This window comes from Dermacentor andersoni, chromosome 1 (assembly GCF_023375885.2).
Source record: "Dermacentor andersoni chromosome 1, qqDerAnde1_hic_scaffold, whole genome shotgun sequence".
NCBI lineage: Eukaryota > Metazoa > Arthropoda > Arachnida > Ixodida > Ixodidae > Dermacentor > Dermacentor andersoni.
The window spans coordinates 172,012,155-172,031,582 of NC_092814.1; the positions used below are offsets into that span (position 1 = coordinate 172,012,155).

The 19,428-nt window shown below is 42.9% G+C and overlaps 1 protein-coding gene across 2 annotated transcripts in view; it reads left to right on the forward strand.

Annotated features, from left to right (window-relative positions):
- Nulp1 (Nuclear localized protein 1) overlaps positions 1 to 18,450 on the forward strand; it is a 150,354-nt gene extending 131,904 nt beyond the window's left edge. For both annotated transcript variants that reach the window (XM_050195448.2, XM_050195447.2), the window contains exon 14: positions 10,748 to 18,450. In XM_050195448.2, coding sequence (XP_050051405.1) covers positions 10,748 to 10,987 — 240 coding nt within the window. In that variant the 3' untranslated portion in view covers positions 10,988 to 18,450. The remainder of the gene's footprint in view (positions 1 to 10,747) is intronic.
- The last annotated feature ends 978 nt before the right edge of the window (positions 18,451 to 19,428 follow it).

Here is a 19,428-nt window from a genome sequence, read left to right on the forward strand (position 1 = left end):
TTCAACGCTGCCGGTTCATTGCGTTTCTCGTGTCGTCGCTCTCCATCACCGATGCGGCGTTCCTCTTCCCCTCTTCGACCGGCTACTTCGTCCTCCGATCACCGCCCAGTAAACTAAATGGTGCAGCTTCAGGAGGGAAAGCTGCATCTTTTGGACATCATGAAACTCCTCCGGAGCGCCCGTCAAATGTACTTATGCTGTGTGTTGAAGGTGTCCGAACCGAAGCCTTGGTTGACACAGGCGCATCGCTTTTCATTATGAGTACAGACTTGTGTTCTCGATTGCGAAAAGTGAAGACACCGTATAATGGCCCTCCCCTTCGTTGTGCTAATGCAGTTCTTGTTCAGCCCTCCGGTGTTTGCACTGCGCGTGTTTTCATTGATGGCATTCTTCACCGCATTCAGTTTGTCATGCTGTCTTCGTGTACCTACACAATGATTTTGGGATGAGACTTCTTGTCTTCCGCCTCAGCTTTCATCTTTTGCCGTCAGCGAACTATTCATATGACAGACACTGAATGCTCGTCCGCTCTCGATGCTCACAGCCTACGTTTCGTCACATCTACCGACTGTTTCATTCCCGCGGGCCATGAGCATATTATCACACTGACTTCCGACACAATTGTTAATGGTGATGTGTTCCTCGCACTGAGCCTGGTGTGGTTTCAGGACGGTAGAGCGTTCGTCGCTGTTCATAACCCTACTTCTTCATCAGTTGTGCTCTCCCAGGGCACTACTGTGATTTGCCTTACTGACACCGAACCTCTTTCGCTGGTACCGCTTCACACCGAATCACCCCCTTTGTCTACCACAACTGATGATCATACTCCTGCCGCTGCTTTAACGGCCGCGATAAATCCTGATCTCACCGCTGCACAGGAAGAAGACCTTTTGGCACTCCTGCCCAAACCTAGTGCCTTATTTGACATTCACTCCAAGCTTCTGGGGCGTACTTCTGTCGCAGTACATCGCATTGAAACCGAAGGTGGTTCGATTGTACGCCGCCCCTATCGCGTGTCATCCGCAGAACGGAAAATCATTGCGGATAACGTTGATGACATGCTCAAAAGAAATATAATTTGGCCATCGTCCAGTTCTTAGGCCGTCTCCTGTTGTCCTGGTTCGCAAGAAAGACGGCTCTGTACGATTTTGTGTCGATTATCGAGCCCTTAATAAGGACATGCGCAAGGACATATATATCCAATGCCAAGAATCGACGATGCCATTGACTCCCTCCAAGGTGCAGAATATTTCTCTAATCTAGATCTCCGATCCGGGTACTGGCAAATCCACATGCATGAAGCGGACAAGGAGAAGACAGCCTTTGCAACACCAGACGGACTTTACGAGTTCAGCGTCATGCCCTTCAGTTTATGTAATGCTCCTGCAACATTTGAACGCATGATCGACACAGTCTTACATGGCCTTAAGTGGAAGACCTGTCTGTGCTATTTAGATGACATCATTATTTTTTTCTACAACTTTTCGTCAGCACCTTGAGCGTTTGGATGAAGTTTTCACATGCAACTCCAACTCAACACAAAGAAATGCCATTTTGCCAGAAAGGACATCAAAGTGTTGGGCCACCTTATCAGCAAAGATGGCATTCGACCAGATCCCGACAAGGTCGCTGCCATGCTTCGCTTCCCTCTCCCTGAAAATAAAAAGCAATTAAGAAGTTTCTTGGGCCTGGCATCTTACTTCCTTCCGCCGCTTCATCAATCATTTTGCTGCCATGGCGTCACGGCTGCACAAGTTGCTCACGTCGGGCACTGCTTTCCCTTGGACAGACGACTGCGAACTCTCTTTCCAAGCCCTCAAGCAAGCATTAACCACTGACCCTGTCATCTGTCACTTCGATGAGAACGCACCAATTTGTTTGCACACCGACGCTAGTGGCCATGGGATTGGTGCTGTCCTTTTACAGCGTGATACCACCTCACGAGAGAGAGTTGTTACCTATGCCAGCCACACATTAACGGCTGCCGAAAAGAACTACTCAATCACAGAGCAGGAATGTCTCGCAGTAGTTTGGGTGATACAAAAATTTCGACCATATCTTTATGGACGCCACTACATGGTCATAACAGACCACCACGCCTTATGCTGGTTATCGTTAATCAAAAATTTGTCTGGACGCCTTGGTCGCTGGGTGGTCCGCTTACAAGAGTACGATTTTTAAGTTGTTTACAAGTCTGGGAAAAGCATCAAGATGCCAAAGCACTCTCTCGCTGCCCCCTGCCACTATTACCTTCGAGTACATCTCTCCATTGCTCGCCACTTGATGATGAGACGAAGTCTCCACTCTCTTTATTACCTTTCGCGGTTACTGGCACGTTATCTTCCAATCGCGTCACTCAGCTCGCCTCGTGTCAACGTTCTGATCCCTACTGCAACAGCATTATCCAACGCCTGTGCGGAACTACTGCACCAAATGCCAGATTACGTTGACAACTGCGACTAATTAAGCTCGACGACAATGTGCTGCACCGCTACACTTACAACTCCGACGGACACCGCTGGGTCCCTGTTCTTTCACGTTCACTGTGTATACAAATCTTTGAAGCCTTTCACGACAACCCATCTGCTGGCCATTTGGGTTTCCACAAGACATACCACCGCGTTAGGAGCCGTTTCTTTTGGCCAGGCATGTCTACCTTTGTGGCCAAGTACGTCACTTCTCGCGTCCAGTGTCAGCGGAGGAAACGACCAACTTCGCCTCTTGCTGAGCTTTTACAGCCCATCCCATGTCCCGAGACACCCTTTGCCATCGTTGGGATAGACCTAGTCGGCCCTCTGCCCATAACGCCGGCAGGTCATTGATGGATAATGACAGCTGTTGACCAGCTCACACGTTACGCAGAGACCGCTCCTCTATGCTCTAGTTCAGCCTCAGACGTTGCCGCCTTCTTCCTGGATGCCATTGTGTTGCGTCATGGTGCACCTCATGTACTGTTAAGTGACTGCGGCAAGACTTTCCTGTCAACAATGATCAAAGAAGTACTCGGAGCTTGTGGCTCAGTTCACAAGACGACATGTGTATATCATCCTCAAACAAATGGCTTAACAGAGCAATTTCATCGCATACTAACAGATATGATATCAATGTATATCGGGCCAAATCACGACAACTGGGACAAACTTTTACCTTTTGTGACGTTTGCTTGCAACACCGCTATCCAACGAACTACGGGTTACTCACCTTTCTACCTTGTTTACGGCCGTTCACCGACATTCACCATCGACGCCGCTTTCTTCAATGCCCCAACTAACACCTCGGCCAGTATACCCGAACAGTTCGTCTCGAGACTTGAGGAATGCCGTCAACGTGCTTGCTTCAACGCCGAAGTCAGTCAGCTAGATCGCAAGCAACGTTACGACAGCTCTCGTCGCGACATCTCCTTTCGTCCTGGAGAGGAAGTGCTACTTTAGACGCCCATTCGGACACCCGGTTTGTGTGAGAAGTTTGAATTCCGCTTCCTTGGACCCTACATTATTAAGGAACAAACATCCCCCGTCAACTATCGCGTTACTCCCATAGACGTTTCTTCGGACCATCGTTATCGTGGTTCGGAGATCGTTCACGTTTCGTGCATCAAACGATTTGTTCGGCGTTACCCTCCTGGCTAAGTTGCGGCCAGGCTGGCCGCTTGCGCACGCGGGGGAAATTAGTGTGAGCATTATTCATACGCTTCATATTCTCACCTGTACATACTCATCATCACCGTTTTGGCACCTGGTGGTGGGGCTCTCACTCAAGAGAATAAAGAAGAGACTGGCTGCCTAAATCTTGTCTCACAATATATATATATATATATATATATATATATATATATATATATGTGGAAGGTGATCCACTCTTCTGATGTGTCCATGGTAAGAATGACTGGAAGAAAGCGTCAATTTTGCAAAAAGGAATTTGAACTTTTTATGCGTGATCTAAGCGAGATGAAAGATACTGAGGAGGTGATATAAACTCATTGCGGACCTGAAGATGATGAAATATGGCGTGAAAAAGGCTCAAGCGAAACCACTTACGACCGGATGGAAGGGGTGATACGTCAAGACTTGATTTCACGGAAGATGTGCTTGCTGTTCTGTAGTAATCAGAAAGAATGAAACACATAGAGTTATTTTGAACCATTTCTAGTGAATGAATTACGTTTTCGTGGCTTGGATCCCAGACGGAAGCAGCATATTCTAGTTTGAAGGGAATGAGCATTTTGTACATGACTAATTTTATGGATGAACGTACTTGTGCAGAGTTTGACGGAGGTATCCCAAAATTCGATTAGTGTTGTTAATTATATAAAAAATGTGTTCTGCCTTAGAGAGATTTGATGTAATGTGAATTTCAAGGTATTTGTATGAGAACACTAATAGCAAGGAGGAAGGAGGAGGAGGAAGTAAACTTTATTGCTCTAGAAAGAGTAATTCAGCGGTCGGGCCGGATGTCTTCATCTTCTATTGGTTGATGACGATCTCCGGCCTGCATGGTTGGCGCCCCTATTCCAGGGCACCACCGAGCGTGGCTGCTCGTCGGGCATGATCCACCAGCCTCCGTTGGAGCCTAGGGTCGCCGCTGGAGAGCACGCTCTCCCACTGCTCCGCACTCGGATTTTCTATTTTGTGGAATGCCTTATTTGTATTGCACTCCCATGTGATGTGATAAAGTGTGGGTATTGCACCACACCACGGGCATGTGTCCCTGTATTGACTTGGGAACATCTTGCATAGTATATGTAAATTTGGGAAAGTTCCTGTCTGCAGCTTTCGCCAGTAAACTGCCTGTTGTTGAGTGAGTGTATTGTGGGGCGGGGGATATCTGATCCTCGTCCCTCTATGGTAATTTAGTATGTCAGAGTACGTTGGGATCACTGCCATGAAATCCTCAGGATCTCTGTTTAGGTCCGCTCGGTTTGTATGCTCGCGAGCGATCCTATCAACCCTTTGGTTGCCCTCAATCTCAGTGTGCCCCGGTACCCAAAAGATGGTATGTCTAATGCGTTTATTCTGTTGGCCAGCGCGGAGGAAGATTTGGAGCGCTTTTTGACCAATTCTGCCGTTAATGTAGTTTCGGCATGCTTCCTTGGAGTCTGTTAGAATTATAAGGGATCTATTTGTGCGGTAGCCCTCCACAGCTGCTAGAGCAACAGCCATTTCCTCTCCCTCAGTTACCGTACAATCCCGTGCTGACGCGCAAGTGATTTCCCTATAGTCCGAGTCTATTACTGCCGCGACGACTCTTTGTTCTGTTTCCCTTCGTTCTCGAGGATATACAATCATCGGCGAAGAGGTTAATGTAGGAGAAAACACACGAAGGTAAGTCATTCATGTAAATAAGAAAGAATAAAGGGCCTAGTACTGTCCCTTGAGGGACCCCAATCCGAACAGCAGTGTGCTCTGAATTTGTGTTATTTGCGGACACAAACTGGGAATTTTTAGTAAGAAAGATTTCTAGCTAATAGAACACTTTAGAGTCGATATTAAGCTGGCGTAGTATGTAGAGAAGCAGTTTATGGCATACCTTGTTAAGTGCTTTAGAAAAGTCTAGAAAATGCAGTCAATTAGAGAAGAACGATCGAGGATGGCATGGAGTTTGTGATCGAAAGGTACTAGTTTGCTTTCACAAGAATATGATTTACAAAAACCATGTTGTGATGGCGAAAAAAATGAATTTGATTCGAGAAAGTTAACAAGGTTTGAAAACAGAATAGGCTCAAATATTTTGCAAGGGATACTTGTGAGGGAAATGGGCCGGTAATTTAATGGTGATTGCTGGTTGCCTGACTTCAAAAGTGGAATCACCTTCCCGATCTTCCATTCACCTGGGACAGATCCCATGTCCAATGATTGCTGAAATAGCTTAGTTTAAATAATTCATGAATACATAATTGTGGCTTTCAAAAACTTTGTATTAATTTCATCGCAGCCGGAGGAAGAGCAAAATTTTAATTTGTTAACTACATTTTCAACACTGCTACAATGAATAATTATAGGACATAGTGGTGTATTCGGAGTATGAAAATTCTGGCACTGCAACATTTTGGTCATCAGAAAAGTTCGCGAAAAAACTGTTAACACAGATCTGCATTTTTCAGGAGAAATGACAACACCAGTGCTGTCGATAAGAGCTACTAGGTTATCAGCCTTGGGATTTACAGAGCACTAGAACTTTCGCAGATCGGTTATCAGCATGCATAGTAAAGTATTTTGTAGATAATTCTCCTTCGAGTTCTTAAGGGAGCCCATGTATTCCTCGGAAGCCTGTTTGTACAATTCCCAGTGCATGTCACTAGGACGTAACCGGGCTAATCTACAAAGCCACCTTTTTTTGTTTGTTAAACGCTTAAGATTAACATTATACCATGGTGCATAGCGATTTAAAATTATTCGGTGAAGAGGGATCTATTTGTTGGATAATTCAGCTACTTTAGTAAACATGCTTCAGTTAGATTGAACACTATGGTCGCCGAAGTGTTTAAAAAATATATCTATAAAAGTGCAGAGCTCACAATGATAGTAGCATGAATCAACTGCACCTGATAAGAACGGATGCACTCACATCATCATATACCGCTGGAAAGAGTGCAAGCCAGGTATGCCAACTGTAGGTAGCCAGGCAAGCCAACTGGAAAACTATGCACTTGATTGAATCAAACATTAATGCATATTTGTTTATTTAAACATACTGCAGGCACTTTTCGGGCCCATGCAGATATGTTTACAAGGATTATTATGTTTAAAACAGAAAGTACAGAAAGTAAGGTCGATGTTCTCATATCTGAAACAACAACAAAAAAAAAAAGCAAATGACTAAACAGACAAGTCTATTTTCTGAATGAAATTAACAAAATATGAGTTCAGAGTACACACTGGGGACATCTTCAGAGCTCTTCTTTGCCCTTCCTAGACCATGGCTATCTGGTCATGAGAGTATAAAGTGGAATTTCAGTGTTCACAATGAGTGCTCGTATTTTCGTTTTGGAGTAAAAGAACTGTGAAACTATCGCAGATATTGCTATCCTGTCTTGCAGCTGCCTCATTGGACTGCTGTAACTGCACAATTCAGCAGCTATATGTGGTCACTTATTACAAACTCATTATAATTAATTAGGCTAACGGACTCACCTGTGTCAATCCGCACAATCTCATATTTATCTTCCATTTCAGCGTGGAGCATGTTTAATTCAATCAAGTGCATAGTTTCTTTTTCCAATTGATTGTAGAGCCTGGCTTGCACTCTTTCCAGTGGCATATGATGCGAGTGCTTCCATTCTGGTCAGGTGCAGTTGATTCATGCTACTGGATCTTCTGTGTACATGTAATTAGCAGATTTGGTGTTGAAAGTTTGGAGTAGTGTAGCTTTAGGAGAGAGTACATGATCTGGAGTGATAACTGTCAGATGTTGCAGTAGATATATCTGGGGCATTTGCTTGAGTTTGCTTCTGTCTATCTTTGGTCATACAGTAAAGGCTTGTTAACCCTTTGAGGGTCGATTTTTATCGCCGTATGCGACAGCCCAGAGTCTATTTTTTTTTTATTGTAGATTACAATTCTTCTGAGGGGCCTATTTCGAAAAAAATTTACCATAATTTTTCTAGGGTGACCGTAAAGTGAGAAAGAAATATTTTGCGTTGGTATACATGTACTGTTTCTTCATGAGTAACAACAATAAAAATAAGGAAATAAACTTATAAGAATTTAAAATTTGATGCATTGTTATACACATAAGGCTTAGATTAGAAAATGTGCACACGAGAATATTTCGCAAGTGTCAAATATTCCTGCTCTTACACTAATATTTATGTGTATAGCATAATCAAACTGCGTAAGTGAACACACTCAAGAAAACTATGGTTGTGTGCCCGTCAAAAAAGCAAAACCTGGTACAAACTTCTGCTAAACTTCATCTTATCGCCAATCAGAGGCAATTAGTTCTTGTGAGTCTCCAAAAAAAAGAAAAGGAAACGCATGCACGGCGGCATCCTTCCTACGCGCACCCCTGTGAGCACTAAACGAGCGAGAAACAGGCGGTCGCCCTTTGAGCGATTAGTAACGAGATAGCCATCAGTTTTGCGAGCACAAAAAGCCGAAACCGCCTGCAGAACAAAACCCAAACCGCCGCCCACCCATGCACGCTAATGCGCGAGCAGTAGTATATAGACGCGCCGGAGCAAACTAGCTCTAAAACAAACCGTGCAACGAAAACCGAGTAAGGGAGGAGCGAGAAAAAAAATTCCCCATATTCCCACATAGTGGCAGCGCATGCCAGAAAAGAAAAAGTCAGGAAATTGGCGCGCATTTTAAACATACAGATGGCGCCGCAAATATATGGCATCGACCATTCTGCACTCGTTTGCGGCGCCGTATATTTATGTCATTGACCCTCAAAGGGTTAATTCAGAACTCGTAAATTTGAAATCTTGAATAATTCGAAGTAGCCGCCGCAGTCCGTCCAACAGTGTATTGAAAGCAATATGTAACGCATCTTGCTAACTCTCACTGAGATCTGCACCACCACCGATAATTCTAACGCCGCACCATCGTGGATGGGATGAGTGCTAGTGCGCGGGAGCACGTTGGCGACACTGGCGTTGCCGCACAGCTTTGCTCTTTTTTATCTGCGGCCCTTTGTTTAGGCCTGACTGGAGAGGGAGAGAGACGTGTTTGCGCCTGGCCAGGCATGGCCAACGCCTCTGTTGCATGTCAGTTCTGTCCCTGTCTCAAGACCTTCAAGACAAAAATGTGAAGACTGCGCTGTGTGTTTTTTTCTTCTTCACGCTACATCTTGGAGGCTATGCTCTTTCTCTACAAGGTGTACGGCCGAGAAGCGGCACCAGGAGCGTGATCGGGGATCGTTGTTTGTAGCGCGTGTACAGTTGCGCGGTGTGCTCCAAACGACGATCCTCGATCGTGCCCCAGGTAATGTCTAAAACATGGTGGCCGTAACGTTTATCGGCGCTCGCAGTACCAAAAAGCATAGCCTTTGAGATTCGTGGCTATTACTCGAAGGAAAGCATCACTGGGATACGTGTTTGGACACCACCTATACATATAACAGAACTCGGCAGCGCGCAGCTGGTACAGCTACAAAAGTACAATGGAGACCAACGTCATAGCAGGTTGTGGTGCATTTCGCAAGTCCATTTTGGAGTGTAGCACTTGTTCCTGCGGCGAGCGTCAACAGCACAAAGGCGCTTTTATAGTCCGACGTTTTCGGCACGCATCGCTTGCGGCCAGTTGCGCTGCGCTGCTTGCACTACGCCAGCCAAAATGCCATCCCCTCTAGACTTCAACGCGTGCACCATTGGCTGCTCTCTTCGGAGCATGCGCAAAACTATCTCCAACCAATGCACTGCTTTGAACTGCCGTACGTCGGGCTATATATGCACTTTAACCGAGCGATTTTTGTCTGACTTTCATTTGTTCGAATTTTGTATGATTCCAATTTTCGTAGCCTCCCCGCGGAATTCGAAATAACGAGATTTTACTGTACCATGAGTGACAAGTTCAACAACAGATGACTCTGATAGTTTTGAATTAGCCAGCTTGAGCAATCGCCACCTCTCATAGAAATAGTTGAAGGCACTGCCACTTAGATGCTTCAAGGATATCACCTCATCCCAACACTCGAGTGCACAAGTCAAACCACATTTAGTGATCCTGGATAGGAATAGTCCCACAGTATCAATATTATCACTGTCGCTGGCTCAGTGGTTTTTCTTACAAGCTTATTCGTAAATCTTTACAGCAGCAGCTGTTGAATAACCATCAAATGTGTCCATGGGTTTGCTTCTAGGACTACCCCGACACGTCAGAGTCTGCGCTGTGGTGCTGATTAGTAAAATCTGCTGCTTTAATTATCTTGTCTGTATTTGCAGTATTTGCACCATCAGCAGCACTACATTTTGCTCAGAAGGCAGTTGAGCCGATGGCTTCTCAAAGTCTTTCTTGTAGTTCTCACTCTGTCAATTCATTCTAAAGCTTCCCAAAGAGGTGTTCGTGCGGTGTCTTCACCTTGGTCACAATAAAGATGAGTAATTGCAGGTCAGTGTGCTGTGCATCCATCTCGGCCTTGTCTTCACTACTTAAATAGTAGTGCCTCACATAAGCCTGGTCATCATCTCCTGCTCAGAGCTTCACTTTGACTCACATTAGTGCACTTACAGTCAACGACAGATTTTTCGGACATGCATAATAAATTCGGACACCTTCGCGGCACTGCCACGTACCCCATAAAGGCAATATTTAAAGGCTCCAGAAATTTCAGGCGTCCGCACCGGCATTAACTGAAGCCACCACCGCTGCCATTTTGATTATCTCGCAGTCTGGAAACATTACTCTTACACGCTGATCCGTTGGCAGCCGTAGCATACTCGCAGACACCTTTTATGGCAATGAAAAGAAAGCTATAGGGGTGGAGCTTCTGCACATGTTTTACCATTCCAAGTAATCCGGCAGCGTTTGACAGTGCTTTTGGTTTCTCAGAACAGACACTGAATTGACAAAGCTTCCACGTGCAATCGTTTCCCCCTTTGCTCAGATGCAGGAGAGAAAAGCCGCAAAATAAGTCAACTTTAACACTCACTGGTGTGTTTTGTCTTGTTTAGCTGTTGTAAGTAAGGTGCTAATATTTTCTCTTCCCCAGATTAAACTAACATGCACTAAAATGTGGCACTCTTTTCAGGAACACTTTCGCTTGTGGGTTATGTGGCCTTGTTAACATAAAATTGTGGGCATTGCAGCCTCAGGAGGTGGTGGGCATCGACGTGCGGAATCCTATGGTGCTGGTGGAGCCTGAGCCAGCCGAGCACGGTGCAGCAGGTGCTGCGGGGGCAGACGGGGCCAATGGCGATGCAGGCGACCTGCGCCGAAGTGTCACGTCGCTGCTGGAGGCCATGCGTGACCTCCTCAGCAACATCCACCTGCCCTCGGATGTGCCAAATGACGGTGACGTGGACAGCGATGACGAGCATGAGGACTAATGAGCAGCAGGGGCTGAACCAGCCCAGCAATTGCCTCCATTTCTTTTTTAAATTTTGTGACCATGTGTCGTGACTATGTGATGCTGACTGGTAATGTTTTGCCAAAGGCACGTATTTGTAAATTGGACTGGCTGATGGGATGGCAGGTTGCTAAAGCTGCTTATGAGAAAACAGCTTGTAGCTCAACAAACATCCAGCCAACTTTTGATGGCCATCAGTTTTCACACTGCATACTTTTGCCTACGTTGTTGGGTTTATATTATTCCAGTGAAAGGATGGCACAGTGCTGAAACTTTTCTAACATTTTTTCAGCAGTGGCCTTTATAGCTGCTGAACCTTTGAATTGTGGCACTTGTTTGAATGTTGCTTCATTGGCTGCATTTTGTCTGTGAAACACAAATCTGTTATCTTCTGATCACAAAATTTGATTAAGGCTGTCGGATATGGGCAACTATGCCCATATTTTGTATGTAATACGGCATTACAGTGAGGTCACTAAAGTTTTTCTGCACTCCATCGCTGAGATGTTACTTCTATATAAGGTAACAACACTGCTTTGAAGAGGATGCAGATGTGTTCTCTGTTTGCCTTGGTGACAAACTCTAGGACTGCTTTTTCTCATTCTACCCCCATTTTTGTTTCTTTAATCTGAAGGATAATTTATCACTTATATCCTTTACCAAGTTATTTATGTTCTTAAAAAAAAAAGCTGTTTGAGTGTTTACAAGGGCTAGGACCAACCTTTTTTTTTATGACAGCTATGTGGAGCTGGTGTTTAGGGGAGTTTATATGTTTATAAGGTGATGCCTATTACTGAGTAGCTTTGTTCTGAATGTTACCGATTGGAAATGAACAGGTGATGCCTTTAAGCGAGTAGCTTTGTTGTGAATGTCACCGGTTTGAAGGAAACAGAGTGGGCTGCCTCTCTGGAAGAACGGTTCAAGTGAAACTTCTTTTGTGCTGTTGCCAGGCCTTCTGCTGTTGCCAGGCCTTATGCTGTCCTCAGCTTGGACCATTCATAGCTTGTATCAAGACACTTGCTTTCACAGTAGTTCTTGCAGGAAGCTCTTTCAAGTTCTGATAAATGGCCTTGTATTTTGAATTCTGTTGAAGTATATTGTTTGCATTGTTTCAGAGTGCATTGTCAGCACAGCTGAGATTTATGTACATGGCTGTGTGCAACTATAGTAGCTGTTTGGCAGAAGTCTTTGTGTGTTGTGATTTTGTTGAGGTTCTTAGCTCAATTAGAAATACCCCCTTCCATGACATTTGTGCACTTTAGCCAGATGTTTTAGGCCTGTCTCGACGTAAATGTAACGAAATATGTTCATGTTTTAAATATGTGTATGTATGGTGACTATTATAGTTGGTCTTGCTCACTGGTAAATGTACACCATGGTTCCGTGGGGCCCTTGATACCATTCACTTTTGAGCCTGCCTTGAGTGTCTGGCGTTTATCATAAACATGCACTGTTCTTGAGCTTGCCTGGAGTGTTGAGTATTTAGTGTGAACACATACATGTAGCAGTGTGCACATCAGGTCTTCTCCATCATGATCTGAATTCTTGAATTAATTTTTACTTATTATGCACTGCTTTTCTTTTTCTGATTAAATGCCTGTTTGGTGACTCTGACATCAGCTCAAAACCATAACTTGTCAAGCATTCTGCTTAATGGTCTGGGCCACTGTACATTGCAATGTCTAGAGTTATATCAACATAGGCATAGAATAGCCAGAAAGCAACAGCATCTTGTCAATTTTCACTTATGTTAGTGTCTGCCAGCAACAAAATGTTCTTGCTTCAAGCAATAGTGAGCAGCAAGTCCATTTTCAGTTCGCATTGGAACTTAGGCACAAAGAACTTGCCTCTTGACCTGCTTCGAACGAAGGCTGTAAACCGCCATACTTCAGCAAGTGTCCTTCATTTGCCTTGACAAGAAAAAAAAAAGTGGAAAATGTCATTGCAATAACAACATCAGTGTGTGAAAATGTGAAATCACTTATATTAACCTTGCAGTCTAGTTTGTTCACTCCTGCAGAGCGTTCCGAGTAATATGCAAGATTCAACTTGATGAATTTATATCAGCATTAGTGTTGTAAAAATTGTTTTCCTGCTACCTTCTTGAGCATTTATAAATGAACATGCAAATCCAGTTGAAAAGTGCATAGAGCCGTAGGAGATTATGACACTGCTGCATTTTTGGCACTGTGGTAGGAAGAGTCGGTAGATAACGTTGCATCTTTGGGCTCGTTAGCAATGCAGTGTGCGCCGAGCTTTACCTTTGTGGAATATGAGTGCTGCTGCACTGTTATTTTGTCGTGGTGGCTTTAGTTGACATTTTGATTGTGGCATGATGCTTTTTGCCCATGTACTTTAAGTACCACAGTCAAACTGGCATGGCTCAAAAGTACTTAGGCTGTTTGTGCATGATGAACTAGGAAGAAGGCGAAGGGGCAGCGTCCCTGAATGAGGATCATAAGTGCAAGATCTTCCTTCATTTTCTGCATTTCTGTGTTGCACATTTGGCAGAACTTCATGTGTGCCCACTAAACTACATTTGTAAGTGATGGTAGAAGAGCAGGTTGTGCCTTAGAAACATGTTTTTTTTCCCCCACAGCTGTTGCACTGCTGTCGGTAAAGTGGTCTTAAGTCAGCACAGGCCAGAACATTAAGCTCTGCGAAAGCGAACACATGTAAATTGCATTTGATAGAAAAGGCTTTGTGCACGTTATGCAGCCAGAAAAGCCTGCCAAGACATCTATTATGCATGGGATGAATGTTGGGTTTTCATATTAGGCCATATCAAGCATAAGTGCTCATATATTACCAATTAGGCTGTTGCCATTGCATTTTGCAGACAGCTATGTCTGGTAAGCTAACACTAAGATATTTCATATGCATGTTATTCTTTCAGGAAGCTATGCAGAGCAGTTGCCATGTAATACTATGTTTATATGCTTCCACTGTCTTGGAATACAATTCAGTAAGACTGGAAAATTAGCTAGTGTCTCATGAACACAAAAAAAAGCTGCGTAACCAAAATTGATCAGTGGCAACATGTGATTCAGAGGCTTTCTGATATCCAATGTTAGGATAATTAAGAAAATTGCCTCTTTAATGTTTTTCTTACTTTACAATATTGCTTATCTCTTCTCCAATCCTCTCCCCCTCTCCCTTTTGCATTTATACATAGCATAATGTGCTTTCGTTGTTATATGTTCTGTCCAATTTAAACATTCTTGAAGCCGAAATGGCTGAAATGTTTTGCAAGTGGTGGTCATGGTTTCCAAACTGGTACGGGGTTAAGAAACTGTTGTAGATGCACTGTTGCAAAGATATCTGCCATCTGTCGTTTATTGTGCTTTATTTGTCATTGTAACCCATGCCTTTGCACCCAGCCTGGGTGCTGCTTTTCTAGTACAGGGTTTGCAGTGCTTGCCTTGCTGTTGCGAGCTGTGTTATGATACAGTCACCTACGCCTCCTTGTTTTGGATATATTTTTCTGTTATAATGTGCTGTGCAGTCCACGTTATGCAGGAAACGCTTCCCCACATATTGCAATCTCTTGGTATGCACATTGCTGTGGCTCTTTCGCAGCCCATCTTTGTAATGTACCTACCCTTAGTGTTGATGGCCTTCCTGCACCATGTGGTGCATCTGTACTGTCAGCGCCAAAGGTTTATGTGCTGTGGAGTCTTGCAAAGGATCTAAATTTCAGCAGGCAATAAGCCTAGAATTAGAGCTTGCATATGTTGTTTTTTCAAGGAGTGCTAGCTACATCTCTGATGTACAGTGGCGCTGTGGAAATTGACTATTTTCATGTATACTGCATCTAGTAAAATTTTGGCACCAATAGTACATCTCAACAGTGCTCAACAAAAGTTTCAGTCACAAGAACCTTTGGAGTTCTCTCAAGGTCTATGTCTAATCATGTGCAGCTGCCCGCTTATCAGTAATGCACATCAACTTTGTAATTGTCACTAAAATATGGGCTGTCAGTCATCAGGTTTAGGCTTTGGTATCGAAAAAGTCCTAGGTTGGTATTTAAGGGTATCGCCACCTTTCACCAAAATGTTTGATTTTGATTTTAAAATTATTATTACATGTCGATCTTTGAAAAGATGGTTTCAAAGGCAAGTGTGCTAGACAGTGAAAAAGATGAAAACTTTATATATATATATATATATATATATATTGTTACACTAACTGCAACTGGAGCGCACAAGCAGGAAGCGATTTGGTACTAACATAGCAAAAAAACAAACATGCTGTGCACTGAATTAAATGTATGCCATCAAATTAGTGTAACTGTGTTATAGCCAAAAAACTAAAGAGTGGCAAAGCTTTAAAGGGAGCATCATAGCATTAAAAAGTAATGTTTTCATTTATCGTATTTCATTGCACAGCCTAATGTGTAAGTAGGGTTCTTGGTGTTCGGTTACTATTCTTCAAAAATTTCTGCGTACATCTTGCAGTCTTCATTTCCATCCCAAAATTTGGTGTTTTTCAGTTAATATACTTTTATAGAATAACTTTTACTAACCTTTCTCAGTGGATATTTTGCATCGAGCTTATTGGTTTTATTTTTGTGTGAATATCTGGTTCACTAATTTTGTTGATGCTAAAACTTGCTGTTACACTGCAGCTCCTGCTCTGAAACACAAACACTATTGTCGTATTGAACATGCAGAACAGTGAAGTTTGCGACAAGCAGTCTAGCAAGGGCACAGTGCCATTAGGCTATGTGACTAGCATAAATTAAGAGTGAGTGCATTTGGTATACAGGCACAAGTAGAACGATGCTTTATTTGTAACACTATGCAAGTACAGGGCTTCAATGAATCTTTCAGAAAAAAAAAATGAGTAGGTGGATAGGAGCCCGCGTCACTATCACCGAACTTGCCCAACTCACCCGCCGCAGTGACTACAGTGTGAAAACTGCAGGGACCCAGGCACTCCAGTCCCGTGTGTAATCCCACATTGTTTTCATTGCAGTGACAGGCAAAACAGATGCAAATAAGAAAAAGCAAAGATTGCTTGGGTGGCTAGCCGATGCATGACCTTGACTTTGCCAGGCTGCTTGCATCAGAGTGCATGTAGGTTCGCAGCTGCAATGCCTCAAATCACTGTCTTAGCTGTGGCAAAAAGATCCAGTTAAAACCGAATTACAGAAAAAAAAAAAAGGAAATTCAACATACTTTTCTGGTTCAAACTGAAAACAGTGAGCCCTATGTGTAAGGAAGAAGCATGCAAAGTTTAATCAAAAATTGTATATTCATGATAAAGTTATCAGTGCTTAAGTAACATGAAATTGCAGAAAAAAAAATTTTTTTTAAAGGATGCTTTTCAGACACTGTACAGCTGCATTTGCCTAGCAGTTTGTAAATTGTCGATAACTTGTTAACAAAGCAACATAGAAATGTAATATGTTCCGTAACACATTCTTTAAATATCTGGGGTTCTCAAAATGCCCGAAATGTAAAATTGGCTTTTTTAAAGAAAACAATGAATTTCCAAAGGTGGTGACATACCATAAGCATATTTCCCTATGCTTCTTGAAGCATAACTTTATATTGTAGCTTCTATTGTAAGACTGAACAAATTGTCGGGTTGTCCATATTACAAGTAATATAATTGACATGGCATTCGCCAGATATAGACGCAAGTCATTTGCAAGCTAGCCATATTCTGTTTCATGACCATGCTAGTTACATGAGCAGGCCACATGTACAAGCTTTTGTTTTTCTATTTACCCATGTATAAGTTGTACTTGGAATGGAAAACTAAATTTGTAAGTGTTTGTAAGTGTACTTTCAGTTACCTTTAGCAAGCATTTTTGAATGGTATGAAAACTTGTAATAAAACCTCAGTTACTGAGCAGGCACAAGTGCTGATGTGTCTCGTGGCTGCACTGTGTACTTTTTTTCTTTGTTCTTTTTGCTTTTCACCTGGATGGCATGAGCCCAAGCATAATTTTATCTTGAACGTACGTCTATACCATATGTGTATATAACAGAGACATGTGCAACATGTTTGCCTGTCCTTTTGAGGAGGAGTTTTTAAATGTGCTTTTGCACAGTGTGTTTGAAGTTATGTGTGACGTCTAGTCTCTGCTACACATGCAGTCAAATTTCAACTGCTCACACTGCATCATTGCCGGGTGCATTTATGAACACATGCAAGTCTAAAAGGGCTCGAAAGTTTTGACTGTTGTTTTGTGAGTCAGCTTTAGACACAGTATGTCACTAGTTAAACAAAGTGCAATTGGCTTGAATAAGAGAGTAAGTTCATATCATTCCAGCATAATGAAAGCCTTCTTTGTGTTGGGCAGTACTTGATAAAGTTTCGTTTATCATTTCTGCAAAAAGTGAGTCTCAAATCTTAAAGCATTGGATGAAAAGATATTCAGTTGGGCTGAAACACTGTTAATGGGCCTTAGTTCTTAATGAAAACATGCTTAGCTATTGACTGTTCCATGGTATTTTGTTTTTTCACATATGATGGTCATGTTGTGGTAGCTACCATTGTATAGACTGGTTCAATTTAGTAGGTGAAAGGTGCAGTACTTTTGTTGTTTGGTTTTTGAAGCATTTGGCTAAAATTATACATGTCTGAGTATTTTACACCAGTAAAAACGTAGCTGATTATATAGGAAAGCTTAAATGAACAAATTTCGAGCAGTGTCTCAGAGTGTCTTGTAGCAGTGGTTGTCTTTTGCAACCTGTGAAGTTTGAACAATGTGGGCCAGTAAATTTTTATACTGGTCTTTGCCATGCTGTGCCCCCGTGCTTCTGTAATTGGGGCTTGCAATCACTGTACAACCAGCCATTATCTTGGCTTGCTCCAGTAATTAAAGCACTTCCTTGGTGTCCTTGAAAAAAAAGAAATACTGGATCGGTGAAATTCCTCGGCATGTTTCAGCAACTCTACTTTGCTTCAGTGCATTCGATATGTGTGTAATGAAGCAGTTTGTCCTCAATGTTTGGCTACTGTTGTAACGGCCACACCAGAATACCTTGCTTCTATATTGTGCCGGACGATCCGTTTTATGACCAGTGCTTGCGCAGTGCAGATAAAATTCATTTCCGTTCCATACCCTCATCTTTGGATAAAGTGGTGGAATGCATGTCATGCTGCGCATATTCTTGCAACCTTTACAACCATGAAGCAAAGATTTTCCATTTGTACATAACTGTATATGTTCAATGTTCTTGGTCTTGCCATCTTTGGAAGTGTGCATTCTTTTTATGAATATTTTTACTTTGCCTTGAGTAGGGGATGTTTATGACCATTTTGTGCACATTGCACAGCTGCTGAATAGTCACTCAGATTTGTACCACCTGGTTTTTGTTGACATTGGTGCACTTGCAATACTAGCTGTAGTTATCGGCATGGATTTCTTATGTGTTGTCAGTTTGTTAAAGAGCAAGAAATAAAAGGATAAAAATTCATGCCCCCATATTTTGCTGTCAGTATGCTTCAGGGGTGTAGCCATGGGGGTTGGGTGGGGGTAGGGGGTGTGGTGCACACCGGACACGTGGCCCACTACGAAATTTCTGTTTACCAGGATGCCACCTGTTATAATACTGAGGGACAACAAAAGTTTGGTCAGTCTACAGGGGAAAAGACAGATGCAAATGAAGACTTCCAAATGATTCTGCTGCAGGAGAACCATGGCTGCTGTACAGACGCACCAGTTCCTGAGCAAATGCATGGAGGAGATCACATATGCACAATAGTTTAAACTCGTTAAATAAGCATGTCTTGCCTTAGGCTACCTGCGAACTTGCTGTCTTAATTTATGCAAAGCTATATATATATATATATTTGCCATCTGACCATGTTTGGATTCCAACGATGTGCGATGCTGTAGTTGTGCACTTCTTCAACGTGCACTAAACTCTACTACGTGCATCTGGTGATGTGCTATTTCTTCATTACCGACATTGTCATGGCACACCAGATACAACCAACTTCCCTTTGTTTCTCATTCACGAATGTCACCGTTGAGCATAAATGCAGTTAAGAACGGCTTTAGATTACCAAATAACATAAATAAGGTTTTTGTTGCCAAGCAGACCCCACAGTTTAGAAATTGGAAATATTCCATATTAGATTGGATATTCAGAGGACATTTTTCTAGAATGTTCACATTCGATTAGAAAATTTAGCTATTCGAATATCACCACTGAATAAATAAGTCTACAAGGCACCAGCGTGGCCAAACAGAATTTGTGCTACTTTATATCAGACCAATGACTTTACAGGCTGCTGTTGCGAGGCACATTTGGGAAATGATCAATCAGCTTCAATCATTGGAAGCTGTGGAGCACACATGCCATGCTTTACATCACTTGATACCCGCTCAGTCAGTTTTTTCTTATGTAAATATTTGTTGTTATACACTTTATCCTCTGAGCATTTCTTTCCTGCCCCTCT